General features: G+C 41.6%; 1 gene segment (V, D, J or C); it reads right to left on the bottom strand.

Moving 5' to 3' along the window:
• Positions 1-261: 261 nt before the first annotated feature.
• On the bottom strand, positions 262-19,594 carry LOC121293588. The segment is given in 3 exon segments: positions 262-2,013; positions 13,116-13,454; positions 19,492-19,594. Coding segments are annotated over 3 exon segments (468 nt in total).
• Positions 19,595-21,343: the final 1,749 nt, after the last annotated feature.

Below are 21,343 nucleotides of genomic sequence, written 5' to 3'. Positions count from 1 at the left end.
ATGCTGCAATAAATCTTATGTCAATATGAGGGAGGGTGTAGGGAGTTCAACAAGGATGCTGGCTGTAACATCTGGATACTGGGGGAAAAATAAGTTCAAAGGAGCAATAACGTAGCAGGAACAAAAGGAAGAGGGACAAATTGGAGATGAGAACGATCAGAGCAATGAAGTTATAATTAATATAAACATTCTTCTGGTGTTAAGTTTGAAATCATTTTTGAAGTTTAAGTTGTGCAACAATTTCTGTTTTAAAATGAGAACTTTTGCGTAAGCTGCAGTTTATTTAATTATGGTTTCCATTACCAGAGTCACAAAAAGGTCTGACACACTCAAATTTAAATTCCACAATTGATTTACGTGAACAAGAATTAATCCAGTAACCAAGATGAAAAATGTTCATGAGTTCATTTCAGAAAACATGGAAGACGCCCGAAACATTTCATCTGAAAAGGTTTTAGTGAGCTTGCTAATAGAATTTGGGCCAATATCTGGTGACCAGAATCATGAACTTTAGTTTGGAGGGCGTGCTGAGATTTAGGATGCATATCACTTAGGGTAACCACCATCAACAAAATAGGCACAAACATGCAACTAAATACTGGCAGACAAACTGTGGGTAATTTTGTCTTGCCTTATGGTGTCTGCAACAATAGTCATGGGCATGAAGAACCATATAAAAATACACAATTCCACTATGTGGATGTGATACACAAACGCCAAAAGATGTCAGTTTTGAATGTATGCTGATTAGCTGTTCACAGCATGGACATCAATGCCAAGTCTACAGTTGACCTTGGGAAAGGAAGGAAGAAAAGCATTTCTGTAAATCTTGCTTCTATCCCAATGCAATGCAGTGAGCTTCTGCCGGAATATTAGAGCTTTAGCTGCCACATCAGGACATCTTTATTCTTAGCTGCATTGCGTCTTCCAGAGATTTCCCCAGTGTGTGCCCTGTAACCATTTTACATCATATAAGAAACCTTCTCAGCCTCCAAAAATCAAACAGTAGGCTGGCACTATCTAGTTTCACACTTGAAGATTCAGTGTGTTGAATTATAACAGGATTACTTGAGCCCAGGAAACCATATCCTAATAAATGCCACTGCAATAATCAGGATATATGGGCACTAAAGGAAGCAAACTTGGAAGTTTTTGTTTAAAGTTGTTAGCTCTGACACTTTCTGACTCATGAAAGTGTCAGTAAAAACCCTTTAGATATTTGATATTTATACTATAAACTAAGTTATGCTTCTCTGCATACTAACAAAAAAGCTAATATCTGGGAACAGAGCAAGATGTCTACCATTTAAGGTATAAGGCTCATACATATCACTCGAAAGGTGATGTAACATAATTGGATATAGATTTACATCCATTGTTCTACCAGAAATTGATTAAAGATCCTTGTCTATTAACAAGAGGCATTGATTAAAGATCAGATGTTCCCTATGTGTATGAATATCCTTTTGTAACTCTCTAACTACAACTGTGGTATTGGTAGATGCCTGACAGCAGGAATATGTGGGTTTTCTCTTGCCTGTAGAACAGCACAGAGACACTTAAAGACAGTGAGAGCAGAGAAGAGGAGAGAGAAAAGGAATTTTTGAATGAGATGAGATATTTTAGTAATCATATTTCTGCCCCCAGCCGCCCCATACAATGATGTATTGTTGCATCATAATATACCTGTAATACATATACAAGTAACAACTTCTACTAAGCATGCTCCACTGTTCAATAAAGATAAAACTTGTTTTTACTTTAACAAACAATTACATTGCAAAAAGAGTTGTGAAAAACTAAGAATTTTATGAATGCATAGATACACTTTGTCTAATAGAAAAAACACAAAACTGCCTATGCTCCAAACTAATATGAATTACAGTGAAATTAACATAATTTATCTGAAAACTAGCGTCCCATACTTTGAGTTCGGACCAGGTTCATATCTTCATACACTGAGTTCGGAGCTCTCCCTCGTCTTGGCTTTCTGCGATTGCAGGTTTTCTTTATCTAAAAAATAAAGCACATTTTAAAAAAAGTTCCTCTGAATTATTATTTAGATTTTCAATTTGAAAATCCTGGATCCTATGGAACTATAAGGAAGCTTGGAGGATCCTGGAAATGTTCATTAGGCATTATCTGTCTATATTACTATAACTGCTAGTGTATTCTACTTTCTATAATAAAAGACAGCCTCTGCATTCTTTACCATTGGACACCTCGCACTGCTTTTCTGTAGTTACAGGGAGCTCCCAGAAATCTGTCCATATTTGGAGGGTGTCCCCAAGACAGAAATGTTTGAGAAACACAGAATTAGACAGCTGTATGGAAAATAAATGACACAGGGAGCTGCAGAAGGCAGGACATGCATTGTCATTGAGGACACTCTCACCTCTTTCCCTGCATGGACTAACCAGTAAGCTTCTGAGGGGAGGGGAATTGCTGCACTTATGTTCCCAAACTACCAAATGCTCATTCCTCATTGGATGTCCCTGGAGTCTTTGACCTTCAGCATTGGAGTTCAGCAGTGAGTCTGACTCTGGATTCAGCAGTACATGTAGTACCGATGTTTAACAGTACATGCGGTCCTGGGATTCAACAGAACATATCATCATGCACAGAATTACACCCCACAGGTTTCTTTTATTCTTTCATGAGATGTTAGCTCATGGCAAGGCCAGCATTTGTTGCCCAGCTCGAATAATCAAGGCCTTGATATAATCATTTAGATTCTTATCTAAGATTGGTGAATCCAAATTTCTTTTTATATCAATCTCATTTTTCAGAGAAATATGAAAAAGGAGAGATTGGCTTGGGTTCTTTTTTCAATCACAAATCTCTAGTTTCAAGAGGAAGGAGGTTCGAGGACAACCATAGATTGGGGCAACCCAGAATCTTTTTTGATGCGTATGTTTCAGGCTCCTCGAGTGTACATGTCTCAGGCAGGGATAAAGTAAAGTAGATTGTAAAACATTGACTGATATCCATTTTCAAGTAGATGGTAAATTTCATACCATGTCTGCTTTTACCAACTTGACATTCTGGATAATTATTTAGATAATTGTAATTATTTGAATTTAATTTAATTTCATTTGTTTTACTTTTATTATTTAATATCTATGAAGTATAAGAAATATTTGTTATAAAGAAATTAGGAACTTACACGGCAGAATAGCAGAACTAATGCACAAATGATGGAAACTAGTGCAGCAACAATCACACCAATCATTACTGGATCTTTATATGGAACTTCTCTGCAGTCCCTTGCTCTTACACAACTGTCTGCACAGTGTCCCTTTTTGGACTCTGAAAAGATATAAAATATATCATTGTTTTGACAAACGAATTCCACATTTTATATCTCTATATTGTCATAAAATTATTTTCATTTTCTATAATTCTCCTGTATTCTTTACAGAAAATAAAAGTGCAATACAGAAGACAGAAATATGTGATTAGAACACATCATATCTTGTTATTATTTCTTCATGTGATGTGGGTGTTCTGGCTAGGTCAGCATTTGTTGCCCATCCCTATTCACCCTAAACGTGATGGTGAGCCAACTTCTTGAACTCCTGCAATTCATATGGGGTAGGTACACCTACAGTGCTGTTCGGAAGGGAATTCCAGGTTTTTGACCCAGAAGAAACGGCGACATAATTCCAAGTCAGGATAGTGAGTGGCTTGGAGGGGAACTTAAATAGAGGCAGTGGGTTTGGATAATGCTGTCAAAGGAGGCTTGGTGATTTGCTTGTTGATCTTACACGCTACTGGCATTGTACACTGGTGGTAAATGGAGGACAAACAAAGCGCAGCTGACTAACTGAGTGAAGACTTGGGCCTGAACTCTTGTTTGTCGGCCGGGCCTGGAAGCAGATGGGAAATGGGCCTCCAGCCATGATCGACCCCCCCCAATCATGATTTCACACTGGTTGGCCAATTAATGTGCGCTGCGAAATGCTCAGCGGTGCCAGGGTGGGGGGCGGGAAGAGGGCAAGCGCTGACCTAACTGAGGGTGCGGGTGAATGCTTCTTGTGAGCTCCCTGAAGGCAGACAGTTGCCCCAGGGAGCTGCAGACCTCCACAGGAGAAAAGAAACGAGAAAAATGCTGCAAAATATGCCCATGCAGCACAATCAAGCAATCAAAAGCATGCCTCATTAAAAAGTCATTGAGCTGGAGGCTGAGCTGCAGACTCTGCGACACATCAGGGAGGGGGACCGTTGCCTGGATGCTTTATACCCAGGAGGCAGTCACGCCACTTAGGATAGGGTCTTCTGATTTGGTCAGTGGCAAGGGACAAGAGGGTGTGACTGCAAGTGAGGCAGGTAAGGGGACCCAGAATCAGGAGTGCAGGAGTGTGAGCCTCTGCAATTGTCCAACAGGTTTGAGGTTCTCTCAGCTTGTTTGGATGAGAGTGGGGGCTGCAGAGTGGATGAGCAAACTGACCATGGCATGTGGTACATGAGTTTAGAAGAGTAAGAGGTGACTTGATTGAAACATATAGATCCTGAGGGGTCTTCACAGGGTGGACGTGGAGAGGGTGTTTCCTCTTGTGGGAGAATCTAGAACTAGGGGTCACTGTTTACAAATAAGGGGTCACCCATTTAAAACAGAAATGAGCTGAATTTTCTTCTCTGAGAGAGTCATGAGTCTTTGGAACTCTCTTCCTGAAGAGATGGTGGAAGCAGAGTTTTTAAACATTTTTAAGGCAGAGGTGCATGGATTCTTGGTAAGCAAGGGGGTGATAGGTTATCGGGGGTAGGTGTGATGCAGATTTGAGGTTACTATCAGATCAGCCATGATCTTATTAAATGATGGAGCAGGCTTGAGGGGCTGAATGGCCTCCTCCTGCTCCTTGTGCATATGTATGTAAGCCATCCAAGTAGGGGGAGCAAAAAAGAACATAGTGGTGCATAGACAGTATAGTAAGGGGGATTGACACTGTTCTCTGTAGCAAGGAATGAGAGTCCAGGTGGCTTTGTTGCCTGTCCGGTGCCAGGGTTCAGGACATCTGCTTAGAGCTAGAGAGGAACTTGCAGTGGGAGAGGGAGGATCCAGTGGTTGTGGTCCTTGTAGGTACCAGCAACATAGGCAGGATGAGGAATGAGGCTCTGCATAGTCAGTATGATGAGCTAGGCACCAAATTAAGAAGCAGGACCTCAAAGGTAATAATTACTGGATTATTACCTGAGCCACATGCAAATTAGCATAGGACAAATAAGATTATAGGAATGAATGCGTGGCTCATAGACTGATGTTGGAGAAGTGGGTTCTAGTTTGTGGGGCACTGGCACCAGTATTAGGGAAAGTTGGATCTGTACCATTGGGACGGTCTACACCTGAACCGTGCTGGGGCTAGTGTGCTTGCAAGCCGCCTAACTAGGGCAGTAGAGGAAGTTTTAAACTGAATAATGGGGGCGAGGGGTCAAATTTGGGAAGATGTGATAAACCAAAGAGTACAGACAAGGCAAGAGAGAAAGGTATTAATATGGGAAATAATAAACAGACTGTGGTGGGAAGAGACAGATCAACAGATAATGCTACACACTACTAAAACACAAAAGGACAACACCAAAGGCTCTGTATCTAAAAGCACATAGCATTCAAAACAAAACAAAACAAAACAGATGAACTGATAGTGCAAATATAAATGAATAAATATGATCTGATAGCCATTACAGAGACATTGCTGTGGTATGACATAGATTGGGACTTGAATATTGAAGGGCACGTGGCATTTAGGAAGGACAGGAAGTTAAGAAAAGGTGGAGGGGTGGCTCTGTTGACTAATGAGGGCATTAGCACATTAGAGAGGGATGATCTGAGTTCAGGAAACCAGGATGTAAAAGTGGTTTGGGTTGAGATGAGGAATAATAAAGGCAAGAAGTCACTTGTGGCGTACAGGCCGTCTAATTGTAATTACACAGTAAGACAGAGTATAAAAGAAGAGATAATGGGAGCTTGCCAGAAAGGTACAGCAATAATCATGGGGAATTTTAATCTACATATAGACTGGAAAAATCAGATGGGCAAAGGTAGCGTAGATAAGGAGTTATAGAATGCTTCTGGTTTCTTCTAGTTCTAGTCTGGAATGCACCTAGTTTCTTAGAACAGCATGTTCTCGAGCCAACCAGACAGCAAGCTATACTAGACCTGATATTGAGCAATAAGATAGGATTAATTGATAACATTCTAGTGAAGGCAACCTTAGGTAGCAGCGATCATAATTATTGAATTTTATATTCATTTTGAGACTGAAATGAGTGCATCCAAGACTAGTATTTTAAACTTAAATAAGGGCAATTATATGGCCATGAAAGTAAAGCTAACTAAAGTGAACTGGCAAATGAGGCTAAGGGATAGGTCAATAGATGTTCAGTGGCAGACATTTAAAGGGATATTAATGGATACACAGAATAGATACATTCCAATGAGAAAGAAAAATCCCAAGGGGAGGGCTCACCATCCATGGTTAACTAAAAAAGTTAAAGAAAGTATCAAACTTAAAGTAAAGATGGGTGGCAGGTCAGAAGATTGGAAAGAATATAAAGAACAGCAAAGAATGACAAAAAGATCACTAAGGAGGGAAAAATTAGAGTATGAGAGAAGGCTAGTTAGTAATATAAAGATGTGTAGTAAGAGTTTCTATAGATATTCATGGCCTGAGGGAGAGGGGTGCGGGGTCGGAGGTGATAGCTGGTAATCAACGGGACGTTTCGTTGCCCATATTTGGCCTGACACCATGGAACTTCCTGGGATAAGGGATCATTATTGAGTACTCACAGGGCCACTCCCTCCTGACTGTATACCCCTGTGCCATCACATTTTTTTGTGCCTGTGGATGTTACCTGGGGTAATAATGGAGGCGCCTTGGACATTGACTGTCATCATGATTCAGTGAATGCCTATGTCAGACTATTACTTGATTAGCCTGTGTTAGCTCTCCAATTTTTTTGCATAAGTCCACAGTAGTTAATGAAGAGGATTTTGCAGGGTCAACTGGGCTGGTTATGAATTTGTCATTTCCTGTGCCTAGGCTGATACAGGGTGGTACATTTGGCTTTATTCTTACGCCACATTGCATTCTGTTTTTAACTCATGTGCACTTATGAGTTCATGGGGCGGAATCGTCTGGTCCCTTTGGCAGCGGGTGTCATGATGGGCATGAGTGGACAATATGACGAGAAGGCCAAAATTCAGTTTTATGCCGTTGTGAAACCAGTTTGCGATCGTCCGCTCCACCTTTCAATAGCAGGATGTGGTCCCACTGCCGCGTATCAGGAACCTAATTTCAGTAGTTCAGCATCTCATTATAAGTCCTGATCACCGGAATGATCCTCCCCGTGCTGGATCATCCAGGCCCATTTGCATAATTGTACACCAACGTGTTTCACAACTCTACGTAAGTGATGTGTACCTGACGAGCTGGGACTTCGAGATTTGTTTGCCTACCTTGCTTTGAGCAGCACTTGCGGTTATCAGCACCAGGCTTCACAGGCAGCACCACATCACTTTCAGGGGAACTCATGGGCAGATCTCCGCCTACCAGACCAGCCATAAGGCTTTTCAACGGCTTCAGGGCTACAGATGCTTGTGGAAGGGGAGAAGTGGCCTCAGGCTAGGGAAGAGTCTGCAGGACGAGGGCTGTACTAGGGAAGAGGAGTATCCCAGGGTTTGTGTGGGGCCACATGTTGATCTGTGCAAGTGGCCTAAGGGTGATGAGGGCTGAGGAGGCAGTCTCCAGAGGAGATCAGGCCAGATCAAGATGTGAGGGGGTGTGAAAGAGTGAGTGGTGATGTCCCTTGAGCTGCCTGTGAGCGAGATGCCAGTGAATGTGTGACGGATTTGTGAGTGTGTGAGTTTAGAGCGATGAGATGGTTACTCTAGCTGCAGGGATGAGATCATTCATCCCGTTTCTGCACTGGTTGGCCAATGTCTTCTGCACAGCGTTGCCACTGACCACCACTGCCACCCCTTCTCAATCCAGAGTGGTGAGATTGCTGGACTTCCTGTGGCCAGAGCGGGAATAGAGGACATCATGGCAGGCCTTCAAACAGCAGTGACAGGTCACTGCACTGTTCTTAGCTTTCAGGGCCATGTCTTCACTGGAGCAGTCCTGTGCTGCAAGCATTGAGGACTGTGTACACGGCTGCAGTTTAGATGTGGCACCCGGAGTGAGGATATGGTGAGGTAACAGTGTGGTAGATATGACACGAAAACCCACCCTTGTGGCCAGCAGGTAAAACTTTATTTTTCACGCCCATTACCGCACTTAGTGAAATCCTGGGATGATTCCACCCATGGTCTTCAAACAAGATGGGATGTCAATGATTGAATTGATGCTTTTGCACCAACCAAATCCACTTAACGTTGTAGGGCTGGATATTTGATACACATTTATAGAATTGTCACAGAAAAACTTGCAAACCTGTTTTGTTTAATAACTACATCACTGTTTTGTGATTATTTTTAAAGACAGCTAAGCCCAGGTTTGAAGCAGCGTATAAAGGAGAAAGACTGACACAGTTTTACAAGGGAAGATATTCTACATAGGTTTAAAAGGCAAAATTCAACAATGCTTGGATATGTTCCATCCATGAATGCTAATAGAGGGAATTTCCAAACCTCTCATTGATATTTTTCAATGTTCATTGGCATTGGGCAATGTCCCAATGCACCAAAACATACAAAAAGTGACTTTATTCTACAGAAAAATGTTCAGAGTAAAATCCTAAAAATGACTGATCCTTGGGCCATATCCTTATTGTGAAGCAAATATTGGAGATGTTGATGAGGGACAGCATAAGGGATCATCTGGAAGTATAATTTTGTCAAAGAGAATCAGCATAGGCCTAAAAGAGACAGATCACTGCTGACCAATTCTCTGGAATAATTTGAGAAAGTTTTATCTGGTGAATTATCTGAAAGGCTATAAATTGAGAGAGAGGAATGTGCAACGAGACCTGGGTGTCCTTGTACACCAGTCACTGAAGGTAAGTATGCAGGTGCAGTAGGCTGTAAAGAAGGCAACTGTTATGTTGGCCTTCATAGCCAGAGGATTCGAGTACAGGAACAGGGATGTCTTGCTGCAATTGTATAGGGCCTTGGTGAGACCATACCTGGAATATTGTATGCAGTTTTGGTCTCCTTATCTGAGGAAGGATGTACTTGCTATAGAGGGAGTGCAGCAAAGGTTTACCCGACTGATTCCTGGGATGGCGGGACTGACATATGAGGAGAGATTGAGTCGATTAGGGTTATATTCACTGGAGTTCAGAAGAATGAGGGGGGGATCTCATAGAAGTCTATAAAATTTTAACAGGACTGGACAGGGTAGATGCAGGACGGATGTTCCCAATGGTGGGGGAGTCCAGAACCAGGGGTCACAGTCTGAGGATATGGGGTAGGACTGAGATGAGGAGAAATTTCTTCACCCAGAGAGTGGTGAGCCTGTGGAATTCATTACCGCAGAAAGTAGTTGAGACCAAAACATTGTATGTTTTCAAGAAGGAGTTAGATAAAGCTCTTGGGGCGAAAGGGATCAAAGGATATGGGAAGAAAGTGGGAGCAGGCTATTGAGTTGGATGATCAGCCATAATCATAATGAATGGTGGAACATGCTCGAAGGGCCAAATGGCCTACTCCTGCTCCTAGTTTCTATGTTTCTATGAATAATGGTTGCATTTTTTAATCTATCTGAATTTCTGGAACTGTTGTAGAGAATCAACTGATTGATAAGATATGTGCCCATACTAGGCTGACTTTATTCTTGGCTTAGAAGTAAACAGCAAAAGATGGAAAGGTGATAAAGTTGGTCATTTGTAAAGTCCCACAGGGGTTGGCATTGGGGTTGCTGTGTTTTAAATATGATAAACCATTTATAAGATATCAGTGCTTGTGCATGACATCAATTTGGGGCTGTGCCAAAGATGCTGGCCAGCAGGCAACAATTGAACAAAATCTGAGCAGGTTAGGTCAATGGATAATAATGTGCCAGATGAAATTCAACATGACAACATGTATAGTTATGAGATGAGGCAGAAGAAATAAGATTCCGAATGGTGGTGTGCTCTAAGTAAAATAACAGGAAAGAGATTTTGAGATCTTGTCAAGTAAATTGTTAAAGTCATTAGGCACTGCTTCCAGACAGTCAACAAATCAAATCAAACATTAAGATATCAGCCTGAATTTCATGCTTGGTGTGCGCACAAAGTTGGCAGGCCCAGAAGTGGATGTAGAATCCGTTCCTGTGGATGTAGAATCGCGTTCTCAACTGGGTAGCCAATTAAGGCTTGCCCAGCGTGAAATGTATCTTTCAGTTGGCCTGACAGTACGGGCAGGGGTGGGACTTTGTTAACTGCAGTTAAACTTTCAGTGGAAAGACAGATAGGTCCTACAGCACAGAAACAAACTTGGCGCTAATACTGCGGCTTTTTGGCTATGGACTGATCCTGACTAAAACCTTCACTGGCTCAGTGTATTTGTATATACCTGCTCTGAAATAGGCTTTGAAAATCTACAGGTCCTGCCCAGCGTTTGCCACTGACCCGACTAAACTTTGTGGCAGCAGTGAAGAACTGTGGGTGGGAGGAGGGAGGAAAGAGTTGTGAAAGGGGTTCACATCAGTGAAGAATGGAAAAATAACAAATAATCATTTCCCCAGCAACTTTCATGACTTCAGGATGTCCCAAGGTGCCTTGTCACTTTTGAAATGTGGTCACTGCTATCATATGGAGAATGTGCCGACCAGCCAATTTGCACAGAGCAAGCTCCCATAGACACCAAAGTTTTATCTTTTACATCCATCTAAGAGGGTAGATGTGGTCTCAGATTAACATCTCACCTGAACACTGGCACCACAGACCGTGCAGCACACTCTCAGGACTGTGCTGGGACCATAAGCCCATGTACTCAACTCTCTGAATTGGGACTTGAACCCATAACCTACTAAACTCCAGTGAGCAGAATGCTCAAATGTGGCAGACACCCATGCCATCAAGAGTGCCTCTGGTCTACATGCTATTGCAGCAGCTCTGGATCGCCCTGCTGAGGTGGCACAGCTAGGGATCATGGCTGCAGTGCGGGGCAAAATGAGGGAGGGTGTGCTGGGGGCTGCAAATGAAGTGCGGTTGTTCTCTTTTTATAAAGCTATTTTTAATTATGCAGGGATTTGGTCGGGCTCGTAGCACAGGCAAAACGGGCAGGCAGCTCCAACTCCTGCTCACGCCCGCCGATCTCAATATTGCACACATGCTCAATTACATCGGGGCACACGGCTGACTTCATTTCACACAATTTTATGTACGTTCAGGTAGGGCAAGGAACACAAAGTTCAGGCCATATAGCTGAGGTTGCGGTTTGTGATTAAGGAAATGTTAAAATAGTGTGTGATCTTGCACTCACATCTGGGTAACATGTTAAGTTTTGGTCTCACATCTTTTGAGGATGATAACAAGTCTGACTCCTGAATTTTGAGGCTGAAAGGAAAGGTGGGCTACCCTAGAACTTTTCTCTTCATTGGGAAAGAGGATGAGGAGGAGAGTTGATAAATTATCCATTAAAAATTTGAAGAAGTCTTAGATTCAGGAATTCTTCTGTCAGGCATAAGATTCAAAAACTGAGAGATACAATTTAAAGTTCAAGTTGCAAAAGAAATTAGGAAATTTAAGCAACTTTTTCCACTAAGAGGGTGATTAAAATTTTAGAACAGATTATCAGCAGGAGCGGTGGAACAGAAAATCAAAGTTGGTTTAAAAAAAACTAAGAAGACAAATTGGTTATTTAGCACAGAATCACAGAACGGAAATTGATAGGGCATTGGGAGGTGCAGGAACAATAAAGGAAACAAACAAGAACTCATAGTGCCTATCATGTATGTGCCAAAGCACTTTACAGTCAATGAACTGCTTTTGAACTATTGTGATGATAGTAATGTAGAGAAATGTGGCAGCTAATTTGCATAGAGTAAAGTTCCACATAGAACAATAAAATACGCAGTTAGATCATTTGTGGGTTTCCTTTCCTGATGCTGGTTCAGGGGTAAATATTGGCCAGGAATCCATGAAAACTCCCCTGCTCTTCTTCTACTGATGCCAAGGGATCTTTTGCATCTCGCTGAGAGGGGGGATTTGTGCAGACCTCCAAAGTTCATAAGAAACAAGAGGATTTTTTTTTTTCAATTTCAACTGTCAGGGTAAGTGTTGGTATCGAGTACCCTGACAATAAGCTGCAACAATGTGGAATAAACTCAAAGGAAGTACCCTCAGCAGGGTTAGATTTGCATAGGCTATCATTTTAATTCACTGCATTGCCCAGTTTCCCTAACATGTAGTGTCCAATTTATTCAATCTTGTATAATTTCATTAGGATCTAATCAATAACAAGGAGATGCCAGCAGCATTTTGGGATTTATAGTGTGACCTGGAAAGGTTGTCATTTTAATAAGATTCAAGGGATCTTTAATAAGATCCTTAAGATACAGCCCAGAATCTTCCATTCTGGAGTCTAAGTTTGGTGGTGGGGGCAGACGTGAGAGTGATTTCCACAGGGGGCGGGTGGTGAGGTGGGTGGGTGCAGGGGGGGTGGTGAGGGGGAGCGGGATGGCTGGCCATGTGCTGTTCAGTTAATTAAATATGTATCTGCAAGGAGCATGGCGAATCTCATTATGGGTCATGCAGGGAGTCTCCGCCCCATGGTCACTTCATGTGGCCAAAGGTCCTGGTTTAAAGGGCAGCCGGACAATCTGCATGATTCCACCTCAGACAGCTTGCACTACCCCCTTTATCTTTACGCAGCCACTGCTAACCCTTCCTCTCTGCCTTGATCATCCTGTATGCAACTTGCATTCCCAGCACCATTTCAGTGATTTCTCAGGAAGAAAGTTTATATAAAACATTGAATACCGCAAACTGATGGAGCTGTTCAGGGGCAAACGATCAGAATGGATGGAGTTTCTAGTTGTTTGGATATCCTGTACATAGAAAGTGAATGAAAAATAGCAAATGTTGCACGTCCTCACATATCCAATTTCTATCTAAGTAAATATTGTTGTTAAGTAGTAGCTTTTCTTCAGTAAATTATGTCAGACAAATATTTGAAAATTCAAACATACCTGACACGAACAACATTGTTCCTTGTCCATATTTATTTGTTATTGCACCCTCTCGTATTCCAAAGACACAATAGTAAATATCTGTGTCATTTTTCTGGACATTATTGAGGGTTATGGTGAAGTTTTCTGCATCTCCTTTAAACCCAAGACGATTGGAATATTTATCGAGTGTTGTATTCCCATCTTTGTGGACGTAAATCAGATCAATGGGACTTGAGAGGTTTTTTTTTATATAGGTGCCCACAAGGGTCTCTTTTGCGAATGAAAATTCACAGTTAATTGAAATTGATTCTCCCTCTTTCGCTTGTTTAACAAAAGGAGACTGGGAAATGTGACCATCTGTAAGATACACAATTGAAAACAGAGTCAGTGCAGTCAGAAAACCCAACTGGATGAATTATCAAACAAAACTTTTCTTTTGTGTTAATATTGTCATAATTATATAATTTCATGGTTCAAATTAATATTTTAGAGGTATTTTTAGTTTTGGATAGATTACATTCATAGGAATAGGTCATTAAAATGTTGAACTTTAGGAATTGCCCAAACACTTCAAGTAGTGGCCATTCAAAGGGTGACTTGTGTTTAGTTAATGAGGTCCAAATTAGAATGGAGAAAACTAAAACAATGGATGGCGCATCTCTGGGCTTATGGTAGAGCTTTGAGGTCCCCACTTAGCTCAGTATAAGATTTAAGTTATCTATATAGTTCGCAGGTGAAAAAAGGCTAAAAAAAATATAGCTTATAAACAAAGGAGATCTTTGTTAGGACAAACTAGTCTGAAGAGGGGATGCTAACTCCATTAGAGATATAAATTATTAATTTGGGTCACAGAAACAAAGGAGTGCCTTTGAAGGTAAAATAAAATTAATTTAAATTTCTGTTTGGAACATCCCAGCTATGCCACATTGCCACGGAGATAGCTTGCAGGGAACCGTCCTTTTGTGTGGGGGTTTTCTGTGTGTTTGGTTCACAGAGACAAGCGGTTAAGCTTGGAACAGACAGACAGGGGGACAGAGAGGCTGCCTGGAACTGAAAGCAGCTGTATACCAGAAAGAAAATGGCTATTAGAAATCAGGGGCATTTCTGAGCTAGAGTGTTGTGAAGTCTACACTTGAGCTGGAGTGTCCACAATTGTGAGTTGCTTAAGGAGCAGTGGAGGATTGTTTATCTGGAGGCTCGTGTAAGGACACCAAAGAAGCTCATACCCTGGAGGATAGCAGAAACATCAAAGTAAATTACTGAGAGCTGTAGCACTTTGGTTTGGTCCCAGAAAATGAAGAAACCCTCAAGAGCCTGATAGGTAGTCAAAGATGTTCCTGGGGAAGTCTAAAGGGAAAGGTTCCTTTGGCGATTTCAGTTTCAAAATATAAGTGATCATGTTTATCATTTTTTAAGTATAATTGACAATCTAATATATTGTTTAATTAGCATTTGCTTTGTTTGAATCTTGCATAGTACAATCGTTTTTTTTAAACCATGGAATCTTGTGGTTTAATTCTTTCAGTAAATAACAGGAATTTTGAATTTCTCTTAAAATGTTAACAGCTTTTACAATAACAATATTTCATTAATTAAAGAAGAATAGAGTTGTAGAAAGAAGCTATCATTATGTGTAATCTCTAACATTTCATGTTACTGGAGAAATATGGCTCCCTTGCAACAGCTGAGAGCCTAAGGGATAAATTTTTGATCAGGCCTGTTAGCAGGCAGAGGGATCATGATGCCCACGTACCCCACGTCTGGGCAAAGCAATGCAGGCAGCACAAATTTCATGTTGCCAGCTCACCTCAATGATAGTGGTGTGCAGATCAGAGTAAAATGCATTGCTGCATAGTTGCATATTAATAAGGGCCTAGGTGCATCTGTGGCCAGCACAACTTACAGCTAGCCTGCAACTATTAAAGGCAGCCTGTTCCTCCTAAAGGGAAAATGCATTCTGGCTGCAGGGGTTGCTGGAACTACTTGTGAAAGCTTTGAAGGAAGGAAGACCATCAATGAACAACAGTCTAGAGAGAGGAGCTCCCAGATTGCTGAACCAGTTCTGGAGGCCTTAGTCCAGGACGTCAAAAGAAGGAGAGAATTCCTGTTGGGGGCCAAGAGGCACTGCATATAAACTGTGCAAAGGGAATGGGATCAGGAACCCAGGAACACTGAATTCCAGGAGTCAGGCTGAAGTGCCAGAAAAGTTTCATTGATCTCAAAAGTGGCCAAAGTCAGTAATGTATCTTTCAGTAACATCTCCTACCCTTCACATTACCAACTTCTCATGCATTCAAAATGAGAAATTGGGACTTATTGCTCCACCAAACTCTCACACATTTACCATTGCTGCAAGCTCCACACCCATATCTTGCAGCTTGTTTGTAGCTCCAGCTTTTCAGCTATGACAGGTACATTACCTAAACCCATTGCAAGACACTCACTGACATTAGTTTCTCTCTCCTGCACAACATAAGAGGAGAGAGCAGTAGATAACCAGTGAGGAACAGATGCCTGCATCTCCTGAGTCCTTTGGAGGAGATGGTGCTATATATTATGGAACTGGCAGCGACCAGGTCGTCGCATCACTCATCACTGAGCACATTCAGGATGATAGTATGTCCCTGTCGTATGACTTTCTCAAATTCCACTTCATTATCCTGCTATCTGGTACAAAGTGCAAGCTATAAATGGTGTGACCTTGACTTTGCATTTACCCCACCCCCTACCCTCACCCAATTTTTCCTTTCTGCATTTTTACTTTCAGATACTATATAACTGCTGCCTAGTTATTAGTGCAGGCTGCGGGCAAGAGCAGACGTCTGCTGAAGAAGCACCATCACTTGATCTGATACCATCAGCCACCCGCTCAGAGATTTGCATTGCATGTACCTTAGAGAATGAGATGGAATCAGTTTGTGGAAAGTTACCAGTGATAAAGTGAATCACAGAATCATAGTATCGTTACAGTGCAGAAGGAGGCCATTCAGCCCATTGAGTCTGCACTGGCTGTCTAAAAGAACATTCTACCTGGTCACACTTCTCAGGTAGCAATCTAACTCCCTTTTGAATACCTCAATCAAACCTGCCTCCACTACCCTCTCAGGAAGTTCATTCCAGACTCCAACCACCCTCTGAGGGAAAAAATGTTTCCTCGCTTCATTTTTACTCCTTTTGCCAATTATTTTGATTCTGTGCCCTCTAGTTCTTGATGCTTTCTTGAGTGGAAACAATTTCTCACTATTTACCCTGACCATACCCCTTAGGATCTTGAATACTGCTATCAAGTCTCCTCTCAGCCTTCTTTTCTCCAATGAAAACAGTCCCAACCTCTGAAATCTATCTTCATAGCTACAGTTCTTTATCCCTGGAGTTAGTCTTGTGAGTCTCCTCTGTACTCTCTCCAATACCTTCACATCCTTCCTCAAGAATGCGCCCAGAACTGGATGCAGTACTCCAGATGAGGCCTAACTAATGTCTTATACAAGTCCAACATGGCCTCTTTACTCTTGTACTTAATGCCCCTGTAAATAAAGCCTAAGGTGCTATATGCTTTATTAACTGCTCTCTCAACAGGCTCTACCATCTTCAATGACGTATGTTCATATACACTAATGTCCCTCTTTTTCTGCATCTTCTTCAGAGTTTTTCCCTTTATTTTATACTGTCTCTCCATATTCTTCCTATTAAAATGAATCACCTCACACTTCTCTGTATTGAACTTCATCTGCCACTTGTCTGCCCAATCCATCAACATGTCTATGTCCTTTTGAAGTACAAGACTATCCACAACACAGATGACAATGTTTCCAATCTTCGTATCATCTGCAAATTTTGAAATCATGCCCTGAGCGCCACAGTCTATGTCATTAATATATATCAGAAAAAGCAAGGGTCCCAACATTAACTTGTGGGGAACTCTGCTACAAATCTTCCTCTAATCTGATAAACAACCATTTATCACTATTCTCTGTGGTCTGGAGCCATGCTAGGCAGAAAGGATCATGTGTGCCAGTTCTCCAGAGGATGATATCACAGACAAGTTCTGCTGCAGCTGACTCAGTTGAGATTTCAATGGGACAGCATACAATAGGGCATGCACACAGAGATTCCTGGTGCATTGGCAGGCCTGCCAGTGGGCCTCTTCTTATTATCAAGGGGCATGGAAGAGTTCAGTTCTAACGTGGCATGGGAAGGGAGTGGAGATTTGGGCAGTAGGAGGTTATGCCAGGGACACACAGGAATGATTCCTGGCAACTGGGAAAATGGGGATGGGAGACCAAACCTGCTTCTCCTGACCTTACATGGAATGTGGATTAAATACAAACATTCAAAAGCTTACTTGCCTGGCATTTTCTGGCCCACAATGTATCTGCCAACAGATTTGGCCTGTTGGGTCAGTCATTATTCATCCCCTGCTCAGGTGTCTAGGCAGAATGGGACCCAATTACAACATCAGAACATGATTTGCACATTTAAAATGGCTGACTTGGGGAACTTAGAGATGGACAATAATTGCCAACATTGTCAGTGATACCCTCCCTGCAAAAGTTACTTTGAAAAATCCATTTTTTTTTTGTTGTCTGATCACCCTCACCTCCTTATTCTAAAGAGGCAGGGCAGGCATTCAATCACACACAGTTACCAGTGATGAAATCCTTGGCAGCCACAAGAAGTTGCGCAAGTACAACCTCGTCATGACTACCTTCTCAATTTACTTCCCAGCCCCTGCACAGCCCCTCAAGTAGTTACGGCTGTCATATTTGAAAATAAGCCAGCCAACAAATATTCTTAATTTTCCACTAAATTGCAGTATGTGGAAAGATTATAAAAATTTGTGCTGAGGCTGATTTTAAATGTAACACGCTGTTAGTTATTTTAAGAGCTCTGTTCCACATGAACAAAAATAGGATTTGTCTAACTCATGATGGTTTTGATTTTCAAAAACACTCTTGCATGGAGCTTCAGTTATTGAAGAGAGAGAAATACAATATTTTTGGTTCCAAATACAGGTTCCCTCACCTTTAGGATTGCATGTTGACAAAATCTTGAGAAGTACCAAGAAGGCACAGCTGCACTAAAAGCCCTTAGAGTTTTTCAAATTATACATTATTTTTAGTATAATCCACAATTGGTGTTTGAACTGAAATTCTAATCTGATATTAGGTGAGGATTTAAGTATGTTTTAGCATTTGTTTGAAAAATTGTGTCGATTTTTTTGCAGACAACACTGTTGTGTTGTTATGCATATATTTCCTGAATTTTCTGACGCATTCAGATGTTGATTTATTCGTCAATTTACTGACAAATTCTGAAAGCTATGTGGTCCATAAGCCCCATTATTGTGTCTAAAATGATGGCCAGGCATTTAGTCATAGATATATCAAGTACATTAGGATTTAAGAAAATATTCATTGAGTCAAAGAAATTTGTGAAGCTAATCACAATTATTTTGAAGAGACGCATCAATAAATCTATAGGAGGAAACAGATGATGTTCATTTGTACTTTCCAAAAATCATCATAGCTGAGATCAACCCAATTTGGAAAACATTTTTAAAACTAAATTTTGAAAACAAAATAAATGTGAATGAACTTTATTGATCACCTTTAATCAACAAATACAAGATTGAGGGCAAATGAGTCTGACTATTAAAAGCGCTGCTTAGTTTCAGTTGCAGCATTTCAGTTGAGATGCAAATAATTTCTGTTAATTATCCATTACAGTTTTGAAATGAAGAATGAGTGTATCATTATTTAGATAATGAAAGCTGGTTGTTTTACACATGCTGCATGAAGTTTTCATATTTAATAAGCTAAAAAGCCCTGCCAGGTGCATTGAAGCTTCCTAGTCACACACATTGTCATTTATTCAATGCTGTCCTGGAAGGACATGTGATTATATATTTTACTTTTTGTATGTAAATTACAATTATTTTAACACTAAAATATTTTTATTTCATACGTTTATCTTTAATCAAATTGGCATTAAAGTAATCGCATTGCGGCATAATAAAACAATCGCTTGCAGGAGTTTTATATCGAATATAGAAATATAAATTCCTTCGAACATAGAAACATGTTCCCAGAGTACGCCACAGAGGTACAAGGACAATCAATATCATGGCAAAGAGCAGAGATTAGGAGGCATGATCAAGAAGCTAAATTAAAGAGATAAGTTTTAAGGAGAGATTTAAAGCTAAAGTGAGAAGTGGAGTCAGAAAAATTTGGAGGAGACTTTCAAAGACAGATTAAATGTGTCAAATAACTTTAGTTTCATAAATTTGTAAAACGGACCTTGAATATTTTCTTTGTGCTAGAGAAACATGAGGGTTTGAATTGACATATGCAATTATTAACTATTTGAAAGATTTCACAGAAAAGTCTTTTCCTACCCGTCTCTTCTCCTGAAACCATTAAAAAGAAAATAATCTGAAGAAGGTGGACTCTTTGTGTAGCCATTGCCAATGTTCACAATTTACTACTGTCAACACTTTTGGAATGTACTGGTATATGTCTAAATTTCCGCTTAGGTGTCAGTCCAGCCCACATAGGAGAAACCACAGCACATTTCTTTCAGATGTTTGCTGAAAACCACAATGCAATGAATCCAATAAATACAAATGTAATACAAATTATTTACATTCTGCTGGTAACAATGCTTGTTCATAATTATGTGAGTTGGTACTAATCCAAAGGCTTGAGCAAGTGAGTGAGTGTGTGAGAGAGAGTGTGTGTGAGAGTGAGTGTGTGTGAGAGAGTAACTGAGTGAGTGTGTGAGAGTGAGTGTGTGAAAGAGAGTGAGTATGTGAGAAAGTGAGGGTGAGAGAGAGAGTGAGTGTGTGAGAGTGAGTGTGTGTGAGAGAGAATAACTGAGTGAGTATGTGAGAGAGTGTGGCTGAATGAGTGTGTGAGAGAGTGAGTGAGTGTACGAGAGAGTAAGTAAGTGTGTGAGAGAGCATAACTGAGTGAGTGAGTGAGAAAGTGAGTGAGTGTGAAAAAGAGTGAGTGAGTGTGTGGGAGAGTGAGTGTCTAAGAGGGTGAATGTGTGAGAGAGTGTGTGAGTATTTGAGAGAAAGTAAGTGAGTGTGTGAGAGTGAGTAAGTATACAAGAGAGTAAGTGTGTGTGTGTGAGAGAGAGCAAGTGAGTGTGCAAGAGAGTGAGTGTGTGAGAATGAGTGAATGTGAGAGAGTGAGTAAGTGAATATGAGAGAGTGAATGTGTATGTGAGTGAGTGTGTGTGTGAGAGTGAGTGTGTGAGTATATGTGAGTGAGAGACTGAATGAGTGAGGGCGTATGAAAGAGATTGTTGGAGGCAATGTGTGAGAGTGTGTTTGCTTGAGAGTGAGTGTGTGCATGTGAGAGAGGGTGCGTGAGAGGCATGTGGGAGAGGTTGCATAGGAGAGAGGATGCATAGAAGAGAGGATGCACAGGAGAGAGGATGCTTAGGAGAGAGGGTGCGTGCATGCGTGAGAGTGAGTGAGTGCGAGTGTGAGAGTGCATGTGTGAGAGAATGTGTGTGCGTGAGAGGGCAGAGCCATCCCAGATTTGCACAAAGTGCAGTAGCAGGCGGGAAAAAGGACATGTTACACATTGGCCACAGTGGCGGCTTTTCACGCTGTATCACTCCATTCCCGACGCATCCTGCCTCTTTAATAATGCATTCCTGGGAAACATGCCAGATCGCTGGTGGGGTGGCCCTGGTTTCACCTCTGGTCTTCAGTAACCCTGTAAAGACTGAGCTCCCTCTAAGGCATCGGAAGCTGCTGGAAAGTCATGGCTGCCAAAGAGAGGAAATGTGCTGCCCCCAAATTTGGTGATGCTTCCCTCAGGCGCCTATTAGATGTTGTGGGTGTCCGCCATGAAGTCCTCTACCCCCGCACTGGATGAAGACCAGCAAGCAAGGTCACCAATCCAGCACGCGAGGCAGTGGCAGCGCTGGTCAGCACCAACACCCTGCAAAAGTGGACAGCCACCCAGTGCCGAAAGAGGATGAATGATCTCCTCCGTTCTGCCAGGGTAAATCACTCTTCTCATTACTCTCAACTCACACACTCACAAACCCATCACACATCCACATGGATCTAACTCACTGTCAGTTCAAGGGACATCACCACTCACTCTCTCACACACACCTTCATCTGCCCTGCAGATCATGTCCTCATCCCATCCACGGCACCGCTCACCACCTACACATGCCAGGCATCCTTCACATCTGGCCTGGCAGTGAGAAGGGAGAAAAAGGAA

The sequence above is a fragment of the Carcharodon carcharias genome, chromosome 22 (assembly GCF_017639515.1).
Source record: "Carcharodon carcharias isolate sCarCar2 chromosome 22, sCarCar2.pri, whole genome shotgun sequence".
Lineage (NCBI taxonomy): Eukaryota > Metazoa > Chordata > Chondrichthyes > Lamniformes > Lamnidae > Carcharodon > Carcharodon carcharias.
The sequence above is the reverse complement of the archived record's forward strand: the minus strand, read 5'-3'. Positions and strand labels throughout refer to the sequence as shown.